This window comes from Ovis canadensis, chromosome 4 (genome assembly GCF_042477335.2).
Source record: "Ovis canadensis isolate MfBH-ARS-UI-01 breed Bighorn chromosome 4, ARS-UI_OviCan_v2, whole genome shotgun sequence".
NCBI classification, from domain to species: domain Eukaryota; kingdom Metazoa; phylum Chordata; class Mammalia; order Artiodactyla; family Bovidae; genus Ovis; species Ovis canadensis.
The window spans coordinates 76,821,854-76,838,943 of NC_091248.1; the positions used below are offsets into that span (position 1 = coordinate 76,821,854).

At 34.8% G+C, this 17,090-nt stretch overlaps 1 protein-coding gene across 1 annotated transcript in view; it reads left to right on the forward strand.

Moving 5' to 3' along the window:
- The window catches only part of DPY19L2 (dpy-19 like 2), a 92,995-nt gene that overhangs the window by 40,400 nt on the left and 35,505 nt on the right, over positions 1-17,090 (forward strand). The window contains exons 10-12 of the mRNA XM_069588809.1: positions 7,112-7,189; positions 7,928-8,014; positions 13,669-13,728. Coding sequence (XP_069444910.1) covers positions 7,112-7,189; positions 7,928-8,014; positions 13,669-13,728 — 225 coding nt within the window. The remainder of the gene's footprint in view (positions 1-7,111; positions 7,190-7,927; positions 8,015-13,668; positions 13,729-17,090) is intronic.

Here is a 17,090-nt window from a genome sequence, read left to right on the forward strand (position 1 = left end):
AAAATACTGCTGGTAGTTTGATAGGGATTGCATTGAATCTATAGATTGCTTTGGGTAGTATACTCATTTTCACTATATTGATTTGTCTGATCCATGAACATGGTATATTTCTCCATCTATTAGTGTCCTCTTTGATTTCCTTCACCAGTGTTTTATAGTTTTCTCTATATAGGTCTTTGGTTTCATTAGGTAGATATATTCCTAAGTATTTTATTCTTTTCGTTGCAATGGTGAATGGAATTGTTTCCTTAATTTTTCTACTTTCTCGATTATTAGTGTATAGGAATGCAAGGGATTTCTGTGTGTTGATTTTATATCCTGCAACTTTACTATATTCATTGATGAGCTCTAGTAATTTTCTGGTGGAGTCTTTAGGGTTTTCTATGTAGAGGATCATGTCATCTGCAAACAGTGAGAGTTTTACTTCTTTTCCAATTTGGAATCCTTTTATTTCTTTTTCTGCTCTGATTGCTGTGGCCAAAACTTCCAAACTATGTTGAATAGTAGTGGTGAAAGTGGACACCCTTGTCTTGTTCCTGACTTTAGGGGAAATGCTTTCAATTTTTCACCATTGCGGATAATGTTTGCTGTGGGTTTGTCATAGATAGCTTTTATTATGTTGAGGTATGTTCCTTCTATTCCTGCTTTCTGGAGAGGTTTTATCATAAATGGATGTTGAATTTTGTCAAAGGCTTTCTCTGCATCTATTGAGATAATCATATGGCTTTTATTTCTCAATTTGTTAATGTGGTGAATTACATTGATTGATTTGCAGATATTGAAGAATCCTTGCATCCCTGGGATAAAGCCCACTTGGTCATGGTGTATGATCTTTTTATTGTGTTGTTGGATTCTGATTGCTAGAATTTTGTTGAGGATTTTTGCATCTATGTTCATCAGTGATATTGGCCTGTAGTGTTCTTTTTTTGTGGCATCTTTGTCAGGTTTTGGTATTAGGGTGTTGGTGGCCTCATGGAATGAATTTAGAAGTTTACCTTCCTCTGCAATTTTCTGGAAGAGTTTGAGTAGGATAGGTGTTAGCTCTTCTCGAAATTTTTGGTAGAATTCAGCTGTGAAGCCGTCTGGACCTGGGCTTTTGTTTGCTGGAAGATTTCTGATTGCAGTTTCAATTTCCGTGCTTGTGATAGGTCTGTTAAGATTTTCTATTTCTTCCTGGTTCAGTTTTGGAAAGTTGTACTTTTCTAAGAATTTGTCCATTTCTTCCAAGTTGTCCATTTTATTGGCATATAATTGCTGATAGTAGTCTCTTATGATCCTTTGTATTTCTGTGTTGTCTGTTGTGATCTCTCCATTTTCATTTCTAATTAATTTGATTTTTTTCTCCCTTTGTTTCTTGATGATTCTGGCTAATGGTTTGTCAATTTTATTTATCCTTTCAAAGAACCAGCTTTTGGCTTTGTTGATTTTTGCTATGGTCTCTTTTGTTTCTTTTGCATTTATTTCTGCCCTAATTTTTAAGATTTCTTTCCTTCTACTAACCCTGGGGTTCTCCATTTCTTCCTTTTCTAGTTGCTTTAGGTGTAGAGTTAGGTTATTTATTTGACTTTTTTCTTGTTTCTTGAGGTATGCCTGTGTTGCTATGAACTTTCCTCTTAGCACTGCTTTTATAGTGTCCCACAGGTTTTGGGTTGTTGTGTTTTCATTTTCATTCATGTCTATGCATATTTTGATTTCTTTTTTGATTTCTTCTGTGATTTGTTGGTTATTCAGCAGCGTACTGTTCAGCCTTCATATGTTGGAATTTTTAATAGTTTTTCTCCTGTAATTGAGATCTAATCTTAATGCATTATGGTCAGAAAAGATGCTCAGAATGATTTCAATTTTTTTGAATTTAATAAGGCTAGATTTATGGACCAGGATGTGATCTATCCTGGAGAAGGTTTCATCAGCACTTGAGAAAAAGGTGAAATTCATTGTTTTGGGGTGAAATGTCCTATAGATATCAATTAGGTCTAACTGGTCTATTGTATCATTTAAAGTTTGCATTTCTTTGTTAATTTTCTGTTTAGTTGATCTGTCCATAGGTGTGAGTGGGGTATTAAAGTCTCCCACTATTATTGTGTTATTGTTAATTTCCCTTTCATACTTGTTAGCATTTGTCTTACATATTGTGGTGCTCCTATGTTGAGTGCATATATATTTATAATTGTTATATCTTCTTTTTAGATTGATCCTTTGATCATTATGTAGTGGCCTTCTTTGTCTCTTTTCACAGCCTTTGTTTTAAGGTCTATTTTATTGGATATGAGTAGTGCTACTCCTGCTTTCTTTTGGTCTCTATTTGCATGGAATATCTTTTTCCAGCCCTTCACTTTCAGTCTGTATGTGTCCCTTGTTTTGAGGTGGGTCTCTTGTAGGCAGCATATATAGGGGTCTTGTTTTTGTATCCATTCAGCCAGTCTTTGCCTTTTGGTTGGGGCATTCAACCCATTTACATTTAAGGTAGTTATTGATAAGTATGATCCCGTTGCCATTTACTTTGTTTTGGGTTCAGGTTTATACACCCTTTTTGTGTTTCCTGTCTAGAGAATATCCTTTAACATTTGTTGGAGAGCTGGTTTGGTGGTGCTGAATTCTCTCAGCTTTTGTTTGTCTGTAAAGCTTTTGATTTCTCCTTCATATTTGAATGAGATCCTTGCTGGGTACAGTAATCTGGGCTGTAGGTGATTTTCTTTCATCACTTTAAGTATGTCTTGCCATTCCCTCCTGGCTTAAAGAGTGTCTATTGAAAGATCAGCTGTTATCGTTATGGGAATCCCCTTTTGTGTTATTTGTTGTTTTTCCCTTGCTGCCTTTAATATTTTTTCTTTGTGTTTGATCTTTGTTAATTTGATTAATATGTGTCTTGGGGTGTTTCACCTTGGGTTGATCCTATTTGGGACTCTCTGGGTTTCTTGGACTTGGGTGATTATTTCCTTCCCCATTTTAGGGAAGTTTTCAACTATTATCTCCTCAAGGATTTTCTCATGGTCTTTCTTTTTATCTTCTTCTTCTGAGACTCCTATGATTCGAATGTTGGAGCTTTTCATATTGTCCTGGAGGTCTCTGAGATTGTCCTCATTTCTTTTAATTCGTTTTTCTTTTTTCCTCTCTGATTCATTTATTTCTACCATTCTGTCTTCTATTTCACTAATCCTATCTTCTGCCTGCGTTATTCTACTATTTGTTGCCTCCAGAGTGTTTCTGATCTCATTTATTGCATTATTCATTATATATTGACTCTTTTTTTAATTTCTTCTAGGTCCTTGTTAAACCTTTCTTGCATCTTCTTAATCCTTGTCTCCAGGCTATTTATCTGTGATTCCATTTTGATTTCAAGATTTTGGATCATTTTCACAATCATTAATCGGAATCCTCTATCAGGTAGATTCCCTAGCTCTTCCTCTTTTGTTTGGTTTGGTGGGCATTTGTCCTGTTCCTTTACCTGCTGGGTATTCCTCTGTCTTTTCATCTTGGTTATATTGCTGCATTTGGGGTGGCCTTTCTGTATTCTGGGAATTTGTGGAGTTCTCTTTATTATGGAGTTTCCTCGCTGTGGGTGGGGTTGTATCAGTGGCTTGTCAAGGTTTCCTGGTTAGGGAAGCTTGTGTTGGAGTTCTGGTGGGTGGAGCTGGATTTCTTCTCTCTGGAGTGCAATGAAGTGTCCAGTAATGAGTTATGAGATGTCAATGGTTTTGGAGTAACTTTAAGCTGAAGCTCAGGGTGTGTTCCTGTGTTGCTGGAGAATTTGCGTGGTATGTCTTGCTCTGGAACTTGTTGGCCCTTGGGTGGTGCTTGGTTTCAGTGTAGGTATGGAGGCGTTTGATGAGCTCCTATTGATTAATGTTCCCTGGATTCAAGAGTTCTCTTATGTTCTCAGGCTTTGGACTTAAGCCTCCTGCTTCTGGTTTTCAGTTTTATTTTACAGTAGCCTCAAGACTTCTCCATCTATACAGCACCAATGATAAAACATCTAGGTTAAAGATGAAAAGTTTCTCCACATTGAGGGACACCCAGAGAGGTTCACTGTTTTTGAAGACAATGATCTGCTTTTCTGGGTGCCTGATGTCTTCTGCCAGCATTCAGTTGTTTTGTGGAATTTACTCAGCGTTGAAATGTTCTTTTGATGAATTTGTGAGGGAGAAAGTGGTCTCCCTGTCCTATCCGCAGCCATCTTAGGACCGCATCTCATGTCACTTTTTTAGACTGTCTTCTTTCACTTAGCCATATGTATTTTAGGTTCCTTCATGTTTTTTCATGAAATGATAGCTTGTTTCTTTTCACTGATGAATAATATTCCATTGTCTGAATGTACCACAGTTTGTTTATCCTTTCACCTCTTGAAAAGATCATGACTAGTCACCAAATAACATGATTTGGGATTCTATAAAAAAAATCATGTGAAGCTTTTGAGTGGGCAAAAGATTTCAGCTCAGTTGGGTAAGTGCCCAGGATTGTGATTGATGGACTGTATGGTAAGATTGATTTTGTAAGAAATTGCCAGTTGTGTCAAGTTTTTGAATTTCAGCCACTCTAATAGGTGTGTAGCAGTATCTTGTTCTTCTGAATCACCGTTCCCTAATGTAGTATTGTCTTTCTCCTCTTTATATGTGCTTATTTGCCCTCTGCATATCTTCTTTGATTAGGTATTTGTTCTGATATTTTGCCCATTTTTAAATTGGGTTATTTGTTTTCTTATTTCTGAGTTTTGAGAGTTCTTAGTATTTATATGCTAGACCTTTATTAGATATGAGTTATGTAATGATTTTCTCAAAACACCTGGCTTGTCTTTTAGTTTTTTTATAGTGTCTTTTGTGGAGCTGGAATTTTTAATTTTAAGGAAGTTCAGTTTATCAGTTTTTTCCCATGAATCATGCTTGTGCTTGTCTATCTAAAAACTCATCCTTAAACAAGATCACCTTGACTTTCTCCTATATTATCTTTTAGAAGTTTTTTAGTCTGTGTTCTACATTTAAATCTAAGATAAATTTATGTCAGGTTTTGAAAGACGTAATGTATAGAGCTAGATTCTTTTTTTAATACATGCATGTCCAAGTCTTCCAGCATATTTTACTGAAAAGACTGTCATTTCTCCATTGAATTACCTTTGCTCTGTTGTCAAAGCTCAGTTGCCTGTGATTGCGTGGATCTGTTTTGGAACCCTCTATTTTATTCCTTTGGTCAGTTTGTTTATTTTTTCTCCAGTACCATGATGTCTTGATTACAGAAACTTTATAGTAAGTCTTAAAGTCAGTTTCATACTCTATTTAAGTGTTTACTCTTTGCCTTTGGTTATAAGCAGTTTTTACTATGACATGTCTAAGTGTGGTTAGGTTTTATTTGTTATAATTTAGCCTTTGCTGTGGGTTAGTTATGAATCAGGGCTTGATTTTTCTTTTTCTGTAGATTTTGGGAACTTCTCAGGTATAATGTCTTTTAAGTATAAATCCCTCAACTCTTTCTGAGATGTAAATTATGATCTTTACACTGTATGTTTTACATCTCTTATGTTCTTTCATATGTTGTTCATTCATCCTTTTGTCACTTAATGCTTTCTTCTGATGTATCTTCCAGTTTAATCACTTGTTTGTTTGCTTGTGTTTCACCTGCTTTTAAACCCATCTTTGACTTCTTATTATTGATTATTGTAATACTAGTTGTATATTTTTATTTTATTTTTTATGGCTTTCAGTACCCTCCTGGAATTTTCAATCTTCTGTATTATTTGTGTGCATATGTGAAACATAAAGTCTATGTCTGATGATACCAGACATGTTTTTGAATGATTTGTGAGCTAAGAGTAGTTTTTACATTTTTATAATGTTGTTTAAAAAGCATAGAAGAATATAGAGTTGAGTCTGCATGTGGCCTATAAATCATAATACATTTACTATCTGGCTTTTTCCATAAACAGTTTGCTGACCCCTGAACTAGATTTGGATTCTTCTTAGATCTGTTTCTGTTGTCTTAGTGATAATGTCATATCTCCTCCTACATCTGATTAGTTTTGATATGGTATTGGACATTGTACATGAACAATTTGAGTTCCATAGAGTTATTTTGAGACTAAGATGATATTCACTTCTTTCAGAGAAAAGTAAATTTTCTTCCAGCAGGCAAATACAGGGACTAACACTCTTTAATCATACTCCTGCAATCAGAGAATGAGATAATTCAAAGATGGGATTCAGTATTTAGGAGGGATGCTTTGATTTCTGGTTGCCTGTCATCTAGGGGCTTCCCAGGTAGCTTAGTGGTAAAGAATCCACCTGCCAATGCAGAGACACAGGAGACATGAGTTCAATCCCTTTGTCAGGAAGATCCCCTGGAGGAGGAAATGGTAACCCACTCCAGTATCCTTGTCTGGAGAATATCAGGTCAGAGGAACACTGGGGGCTGCAGGCCATGGAGTTGCAAAGAGTCAGACATGACTGAGTGGCTGAGCACTCACGCTTGCAGTAAAACTCTTCGAAGTCCCAAACCAAATCTTAAGGACTTAGCAGGGATCTCACTTTTGAGATTATCTGACTGCTGAGTATTAGAAACCTCTCAACTGCCTCTCAGCTGGCAGGCATCTGCTACTGATGGAGTTGACAGATGCCTCTGGAAGAAAAGTGACCCAAAATGTCATGCTCATCTGTGTAGATGTCTATCTTTTCTCTGCTCTTAGCTTCCTAATTCTTTTATGCCTTATTAGTAGTCTGTGGCTTTCATACAGGTTGTTGTTGTTTAGTTGCCAAGTCGTGTCTGACTCTTTTGCAACCCAGTGGGCTATAGCCTGCCAGGCTCCTCTGTCCATGTGATTTCCCAGGCAAGAATGCTGAAGTGGGTTTCCATTTTCTTCTCCAGGGTATCTTCCCAAGCCAGGAATTGAACCCATATCTCCTGCTTGGCAAGCAGATTCTTTATCACTAAGTCACTGGGAAGCCTTTCATACAGGTAGTTTTAGTATTTTTTTGAGCTGTTCCAGTCATTAGTGAGGAGGTTGGTTCACATTATTCTGACTTTAATTATTAGAAATATGACTGTCCTCATACAATTACTTTGCTAATGAATAGGGAAATGCTTTTCTACATTTTTTCACTTCTGCTTTTTTATGTTTTTATTTCAGATAGCCTCATTATTTCCTATGTATATTGTGGGGTACATTGAGCCAAACAAGTTTCAAAAGATAATTCATGCGAACATGGTAAAGTTTTAAATACTTATAAGTCATATATTGAAATAAGATTTCAGAGTTTATAAAATAACTGACTGTTTTATTTACCTCCTCTCAGGTAGTGTTTAATACATATGATGCTGATAATATTAGAAGGAGAACTGAATGACATATTAGAGTAACTCTGGTTTCAACTAGACTGCAGATGTTTTATACTCAATGAAACTTTAAAATTTTTTGTTTTATTATTATTGTTGCTACTTTTGAAACTGCCTTTTCTCTCTGAGACCTGAGATTTTTTAATACTTTGCATGACTGTAAATGTTTTTCCATTAATGTTTTTATTAGTTTCCAAACACATCTCCTTTAAGAAAATAAAAAATGAAAATCTTTACTAAGAATGTAAAATAAAACTTCCTTACTGAGAGAAGTCCTTAAGTAGTTTAACAAAACTCAGATTAGAAAACTAATACTTATAACTGTCTTTCTTTTTATATCATTCCATTATTAAATCAGTAGAAATCATTGTTTTTCCTTTGTGCCAGGTTGCAAATGAGAAAAAAATTAAATTCTGTTATAATAGTATTTATGGTGTTGAAGGTACTTAGAGCCTGTCAGTGTGTTGAAATTGTTATCACTTGGTCAAGATATATGTATTAATATTCTATGCAAATAAAGTTTATATTAGAAATGACTGTATCCTTGTAGACAAAGTATGCATTATGATATTTATCTAATAACTATAAAATGTATTTATTCAATTTTCAGATTTCAGTTTTCCTTTGTTTTGTATTCATGTTTGGAAATCCAATGTATTTATCTTCTTACTATTCTTCATCTCTGGTAATAACGTTGGTGAGTGTTTGTTAAACTCATAAAGATTTTTCTTTACCTTCAAATAGCAATTTTAACCATTTAATGTAGGTTAGAAAGAATAAATGGGTTTCCCAAGTGGCACTAGTGATAAAGAATCTGCCTGCCGATGCAGGAGATGCAAAAGATGTGGGTTCAATCCCTGGGTTGGGAAGATCCCCTGGAGTAGGAAATGGCAACCTGCTCCAGGATTCTTGCCTGAAAAATTCCATGGAAAGAGGAGCCTAATGGGTTATAGTCTATGAAGTCACCAAGAGTCGGACAAGACTGAGCACAACAACAATTAACAAGAACAAATAGGGCCCTTTCTGGATTGTTACTCACAAGAAAAGTTTTTCCAAGATAATACTTTTCTTTATCTCATCCTTAAAAAATAATATAAGGAAGGTTTACCTTTTTAAGCCAATACCCCAGTAACTATTTTTTAAATAATAAAGTAATGACTTACTTTTTAAAATATGCCATAATTTATGATAAAATTATTTATTTCCTTCTAAGTCACTTCAGTAGGCTAAATACTTATTGCAGTGGCACTGCCATTGCCCAAAGCATTTTTGGAATTCCTCTGAATTGCCTTCACAGACTGTGGCACATTCTTTTGAATATCCTCAATGGTGGCAAATCTTCGTCTTTCAAGGGTGGATTTGATTTTTGGAAACGACCAAAGTCTTGTGACTAAGGTGGGTGATTGGACTGGATAATACAGATCTTGATAAAAATATGGTGTGACAATAGTGATAAGACCGATTTTCTTGCACCCATAAGGAAATAAACTCTGAATTATAAAGTTTATAAAGAGGAGTTCCAAACTGTTTTGAGCAATGGCAACATAAATTAGAATAAGTGTATAGTCTCCTCATGTAACTTACTTTCATGGAATAACTCTCATTTGAAGTTGTATTTGGAATGGCAGTTCAGTAAATCAGTTTTATTACCTTATAGTCACACTTTTGATGTTCATATGCCAGTACCTGGAATGTTCTCCTTCACTGGAATGTTCCTGGGATATTCCCTTTCCACAATGATCAGAAAATGATAATACAGAAATACCAAAATACAGCACTTTTCCATATATGGTGCATTGATTGAATCTTTCGAGATTTAAGGTTTTTTCCCCCACTTTTCAAAGTTGAAGTATAGTTGTTTTACAATGTTGCGTCAATTTCTGCTGTAGAGCAAAGTGACACAGTTACACACACACACACACACACACACACACATACATTCTTGAAATTTAGGTTTTTAACATTTTTATCTCCCCATACTTTTTTTTTTTAACCTCACAGTGAGTAAGCTCTCCTCTTTCTATCTCCAAAAAACACAGGCTCTTTTCAGCATTTTGCCAAACATTTTCAGCATTACAGAGTAGAGAACTTGTTATATTCTGCTCATCCACCTCTTTTTATGAAAACCTTTTTTATTTTAAAATATAGCAGATGTAGAAAACTTTATAAAACCAATATTTCATATACTGACTAATACTGATAAGTATTAATAATACTGTTTTTAAGGACTGTTATACATCCTTAAAATACCATCACATCAAAGCCAGAACTTTTTCAACCATTCGAGAAGCCCTCCACGTGACCTAGAGGGGCTCAAAAACAGTAGCATCTATCTTGGCTATGGTCAAGATCACTTGATCACTCCAAGCTTTTCCTTATAATTTTATCAAGCTTCTGTTTTTAATCTACAGGCTTCTAATATGTCTCCATGTTTTCTTCCTGGAATATTTATTTGTTGAAAAACCTGGGCCATTGAACATGTGAAGTGTTCTATGATCTAGATTTAACTCTCTGAGTCATTATGAGGCAGCTTTACATCTTCTTTGTCTTCTGTATTAATACTTTAAAGCTTAGACATGTTCAAGTTTAATACCTTTGGCAAGTCTATAGTATTGTTCTTTAAGCAGAAAGCACTTATTATCTGGTACCTCTCTTCTTATGATCACAGCCTGCAGTGCTTAGTACCAGATTCATTAATTCAATAAGGATTGCAAAATTCCGATCTTCTAATCCCCCAGTTACAGTTTATATATGAAAAGTACATGTCTAAATCAGTGGAGTTGGGAGGAGGTAGAAAAATATTTGAAGAAATCATGACCAAAAATTTTCCAAATTTGATGAAAATTACGATCTTCTGGATGAAGGATTTCAATGAATCTCAAGTACAAGAAACACAAAGCTATATAGTAAGGCATATTATCAGTTTGTTCAAGGTCAGTGATAAAATCTTAAGAGCAGAAAGAGAAGTAAGACATAATAAATATAGAAGAACAGAGTAAGGATGTCAGATTTTTCATAAGAAAAAAATACAAGCAATAAAACAGTCAAGGAACATCTTTAAAATACTTAAAAATGCTATCTACAATTCTATATTCAGCAAACATGTCTTTCAAGAATGAAGGCAAAATAGTTTATGACCAGCAGTTTTACACTAAAAGAAATATTAAAGAAGGTCCTTCATATGAAAGGAATATATTATAATATTAGATATCAGTCTGGCTCTATGAAAGGCGTTGGAAATAGTAGCTAAAGATTTTCCTACCATTTGTGACAACATGGGTAGACCTTGACATAATACTATGTGAAATAAGTCAGACAGAGAAAGACAGCTACAGTCTTTCCATTTGTGTCTTCTTTAATTTCTTTCAACAGTGTTTTCAGTGTATAAAGCTTTCACCTCTTTGGTTATGTTTATCCTTACTATTTTATAATTTTTAGGCTATTGTGAATAGCATTATTTTCTTAATTTTTTAGGTAGTTCATTGTTAATGTCTAGAAATACAACTTAGTTTCTTTATTGAGTTTGTACCCTGCTACTTTGCAGAACTTATTAGTTCTAACACTGTGTGTGTGTATAGAATCTTTAGTGTCTTATACATTTAAAATGATGCCATCTGTGAACAGAGATAATATTACATTTTCCTTGTTCCTGATCTTAGAGGAAAGCTTTTAGTTTTTCACTACTGAGTATGATGTTAGCAATGGGATTTTCAAATATAATCTTAATTATGTTGAGATAATTTCCCTTTAGTTTGTTGAGAGTTTTTATCATGAAAGGGTGTCAGATTTTATCAAATGTTTTTCTGCATTGATTGAAATGATTATGTGATTTTTATCCCTTGTTATGTTGAACCATCCTAGCATTGCAAAGATAATTATCACTTGACCTTGATCCTTTGATGTGATGTTAAATTTGGTTTGATAATATTTTGATAAGAACTTTTGCATCTGTGTTCATCTGGGATGTTGGTCTATAGTTTCATTTTCTTATAGTGGCCTTGTCTAACTTTGGTATCAGAAACACGCTGACTTTATGCAATATGTTTGGAATTATTCCTTTCTCTTCAATTTTTTGGAAGAGTTTGAGAAGGATTGACATTAGTTCTTCTTAAAATATTTGGCAGAATTCACCAGTAAAGCCAGCTGGTCCTGCTTTTGTTTTTTGAGAGATTTTTGAATATGATTCAATATCCTTACTAGTTATAGGTGTGATCAGAGTTTTTCTTCCTTCATGATTCTGTCTTGGTAGATCATATGCTTCTAGAAATGGATCCATTTTTTAAAATAATATAATTAAAAAATATAATACACTGACATTTAATTGTTCATAGTAGTCTCTTACCTATTTTGCTTGTGTTTAGTTGTTAAAGATGGGGAAGTAAATTTCTTTCCTGTTGTACCAACTTTGACCACAAGCAAAAGTTCCCTCTTGATTGATTTTAATTATTTTTGTGGTGAAAAGTACCATGTTTCTAGGAATAAGAAATATACATCTTATACTCAGAAAAATACCACTTTCTCTCCTCTCTTCCACCTCATTCTCTCCACTTTTCTTTTTACCTTGGTCCTGCCTATTTCTTTTAAAAAACGTATTTATTTATTTGGCTGTGTTGGGTCCTAGGATCTTCATTGCATCATGTGGGATCTTTCATTGTGGCACGCGGACTCTCCATTTGTGGCAAGGGGGCCCAATTGCTTTGAGGCACATGTGATCTTAGTTCCCCAACCAGGGATTGAACCTGCGTCCCCTGCATCGCAGTGTAGATTCTTAACCACAGGGACTTCACCAGGGATGTCCCCTCCCTATTTCTTATAAGTGAGATAGCTCATTGGTTTTCTAGTTTACCCATTTACTTTTTTCTTTTTTGCGCTAATAAATATTACATATATATTTAATCATAACCCCTTTTAATTACATGAAAGGTAGCATACTATAGTCTTTTGTGTTTTTGATTTATCAACCTATCCTGGGTATCACTTAGTAACCTTTCCTGGATAGAGATCTTCAACCTTCCTTATAATTTCATAGTAAGTATTCCCTTCTGCATATTCTATAGATAATTTAACCACTGTCCTATGTCTGGGCACTTGATTTATTTCTTGTATTTTGCATTTACAAGCAATTTTGCATTGTATAATATGGTACATTTATATTTTTCTGTTGTTGGAAGTTCAGGAAATCTGGTTCATCTTGGGCCAAATAGATGATAGAAAATGCTCCTCCAGATCTAAACAATACACAGGCCTAAGATTTGTTTCTCATTGGAGCTTTTGTTTTTCAATACCAACTTGAGAATAAACAAATACCTTACCAACTTGCAGAGACAGTAGTAGAAGTATTCCTAGTCCCTGTACATCTTTGTCAGCTTAGACTACTATAATAAAAATACCAGACTGGGTAGCTTTTGTAGAAATCTATTTCTTACAATTCTAAATGCTGGAATGTGCAAGATCAAGATTTCACCTGATGTAGTTCATGGTAAGAGCTTTCTTTTTGATTTATAGACAGATATCTGCTTTGTCCTCCCATGATGGATAAAGGGATTTTCTTTATGTCCTTTCTTAGAAAGGCATTAAGCCCATCTATGAAGTTCCCACTTTCATAATGTTATATAATTACCTCACAAAGTTTCCACATCTAAATATGTTGCATTTGAGATTATCATTTCAGCATATGGATTTGTACAGGGATATAAATATTTAGTTGATAGCATCAAGGATCCCAGGGATTTTGAGGATCCCAGCTGTCTGCATGAGTCTTAATTAACCTTACATTGCTTCAAGTCACTTCTGCTGCCCTCCCTCTTAATATAAGCTCACATTTGTAACCCTGTAACTCTGGTCTACAGACCTCCTTAAAAACTGTCATAGGTTCTCTCCTAATTAATGGTTTAGTTTTTTAAAATCACCTCCTTTCCTTGGCACCTGATAAGTGCCTTTTCTTTATTATAAATTCAGTTAGACGTATTTTTTAACATTTTAAAATATGTGGGAGTTTGGAGAGGAAGAATTCTCCTTTTGCTGGGTAACTTATGTGTACACTTGCATGGAATGTACCTTTCCTACACCATCTGCCTCCTCAGAGGAGTTTTCATACATAAAACATCCCAAGTAACTTAGTGAGGAATTAACTTGATTCTAGAGTCAACTTTTTGGCAGAGAAAGCATTTGGCTCTCATACCCCCCAAAATTTTCCATGTCCAAATTCAGAAAAATCAACAATGAAGGAAAATGTCTGGTGATAACCAAGGTAGAAGGGGTTGTCTACATGATTTTTGAAATGTATCATTCATATAAAGTATAAATGTTAATTTTATTTAATTATTTTATTTTATATCATATGAATTTTAGGTGATAATTCTAAAGAGAAATAAAATTCAAAGATTTGGAGTATCTGAACTCCACTTTTGGGTAAGGTTTAACATTTTTACCACAATTTCTTCAAATCCTTATTTATTTCTATAAACTGAATACAAATAATGTACTTTAAGAATTGAATGATTTATAGTTAATAAATATTAAAGCTACTTTCACAAGGTGGGAAATAGTCCTTAGCAACACCTACAAGTCCTTTTCAAGAAGTTAGTTCATTTATTTCAGCACTACTTTCAGGCCGTTGTTCTTTACTTTTCATTCTGCTATAACCCTACTACCTGGCTTTTAATTTTTTTTTCTATTTGCTTTGAGGTTTTTTTTTTCTTTAGACTTAGTAACCTTCTCTTCAACATAACTCAATCTGTAGTTCTGTCCCTGCTGTCCCTGTTTGTTTTTTCTGCATTTATTCATCATCAATCTTTCCTTCATTTTCCATCTTTAGATTCTTATTATCTTTGTCTTTTTAACATTTTCCTTGCAATCTCACAGTCCCTTTTTAATTTCAACTCACCCACTACCTGATCTTTGTTTCACTTGTCCCCAAATGTACACATGAGTGGCCCCGGTCACCTTTATACTTGTGGGTTATGTTGCAAAGTAAAGTAAGTATTTTATTAGGTAGGTGTTGCAATGACTTACCTCTTATAATATCAGGCAGATAACATTCTTTTTCTCTGGGTCTTTAATGTACTCTTTCTAAAAAATAAAATCTGCCATACAGAAGAACTGTGTGATTACATATTATATATTGTTATGGTAAAACTGGAAAATATAAGGTAAATATCTACTCAGAATGCAAATGAACAAAATGGGATGAGTTGCCAGTTTCTCATTACTGGAAGCATTCTCCCATAACCATGATGAAAATACACTTAAGTTTTTGAATCACATTACCTTTCTAATGTATGATGTATGAGTTTATTTTATTTTAGAAAAATTGTCAATGCCTGTTTTTTAAAAGATTAAACCAAGAAATCAGAAAGAAAATTTTAAGATTTTTATATAATAATTGAACTCAAAAGAAAAGCAAAGTTTTAATTACAAATCATTGTAAAATGACAGCAAATCAGCAGTGCCTGTGGATATTTAGGGGATTCTGCCAACATTGTGCTCAGAGGAAAGTTTATTGTCTTGTATATTTTCAGTTTTAGATCAGAAAGAATAAAAAGCTTTCAACTCAAGAATTTCAAAGAAACAAAAATCTGAATCAGAGAAAAGATATTATGAATATTCAGCTTATATGTATGTTTTTAAACTGATGTAATTAATACCACCAGTCTCTTGCAAAAGGGAGAAATGAACCATCATAGTCATCTAAACAGCATAAAAGATATGCTCGCTTTATATGGCTAATTTTTTTTGAAAAGAGTAAAAGAAAAGGCAAAACTGTTTTGAACTGACACTTTTTTTTTTAATGAAAACATCTATTTTATTACCCAAGTAATTCTTACATGCCTATGGAATAAAGATTATGTTGCATATCTTATTCTGTCATAATTGGGAAATTTTAAAACAAGGAAATCCTTATGTTTTTGAATTGAATGATAGTAAAACAATGTATAGGAAAATTGTCACTTATGAGTGATCAAATCCTAATTTTAATATTCTTTACCATCATGTGGTTAGTTGGAAGAAAGACTCTTTTTCCCCTTGCTAGGTACTAGGTATTCTCTATTTTTAGCTTCTTTGTATCTTTTGAAAGATAAATATTTATGACATAAAGCCTAAACAAGTACTTTTAGGCCTAAGTGATTCACTTACAGTTTTCCTCAATAGGAGCAAACTCAGTGCTTAATGGGAGACCTCAGTGTTTAGTTGCAAGGTAAATATTGAACTGAGCTTATGCTGAAATTTACTCAAAACCCAAGGGGAACTCTTTGTGTATCATAAAGAATGTAAATACTTACAAAAAGGAAAACAAAATCTTACTGTAATCTTAAGCTCAGCATTCAGAAAACTAAGATCATGGCATCTGGTTTGTGGAAGAAACACAAGCTGGAATCAAGATTGCCGGGAAAAATATCAATAACCTCAGATATGCAGATGACACCACCCTTATGGCAGAAAGTGAAGAGGAACTAAAAAGCCTCTTGATGAAAGTGAAAGAGGAGAGTGAAAAAGTTGGCTTAAAGCTCAACATTCAGAAAACGAAGATCATGGCATCCAGTCCCATCTCTCCATGGGAAATAGATGGGGAAACAGTGGAAACAGTGACAGACTTTATTTTTTTGGGCTCCAAAATCACTGCAGATGGTGACTGCAGCCATGAAATTAAAAGACGCTTACTCCTTGGAAGGAGTTATGACCAACCTAGATAGCCTATTACAAAGCAGAGACATTACTTTGCCGAGTAAGGTCCATCTAGTCAAGGCTGTGGTTTTTCCAGTAGTCATGTATGGATGTGAGAGTTGGACTGTGAAGAAGGCTGATCGCCAAAGAATTGATGCTTTTGAACTGTGGTGTTGGAGAAGACTCTTCAGAGTCCCTTGGACTGCAAGGAGATCCAACCAGTCCATTCTGAAGGAGATCAACCCTGGGATTTTTTTGGAAGGAATGATGCTAAAGCTGAAACTCCAGTACTTTGGCCACCTCATGCGAAGAGTTGACTCATTGGAGAAGACTTTGATGCTGGGAGGGATTGGGGGCAGGAGGAGAAGGGGCTGACAGAGGATGAGATGGCTGAATGGCATCATTGACTCGATGGACGCAACTCTGAGTGAACTCCGGGAGATGGTGATGGACAGGGAGGCCTGGCGTGCTGCGATTCATGGGGTTGCAAAGAGTCGGACACGACTGAGCGACTGAACTGAACTGAAGGTCAGGCATGAACAGTATGGTTAAGCCTAGGTTTACTCATCAACATTCAGGGAGACCTGGGTTCAATCCCTGGGTTGGCAAGATCTCCTGGAGAAGGAAATGGCAACCCACTCCAGTGTTCTTGCCTGGAAAATCCCATGGACAGAGGAACCTGGTAGGCTATAGTCCATGGGGTCGCAAAGAGTCAGACATGACTGAGCAACTTCACTTTCAACTTCACTTTACTCATGAACACAGATTTTTAAATTCCATCTATACTAAAAATTACTCCATGGATCTAAAATACAAAAGAGAAGATTAGCAACTCAAAAGTAGCCATATGCATGTGTATGTGTATGTATGTATGTGTGTATATATATATATATATATATATATATATATATATATATAAACTGAATCCAAAGTAGGATAAAGCTAACAAAATCCATGTCAAGGCACAATCATAAACTGCTACAAACTAAAGGCAAAGAAAATGTTTTGAAAACATATAGGGAGAAATGGGACATTACCTTTAGGCCCAAACAGATTTCAAACATACCAGACTTCTTTTCTATAACTATGGGAGCCAGAAGGATGGGGCA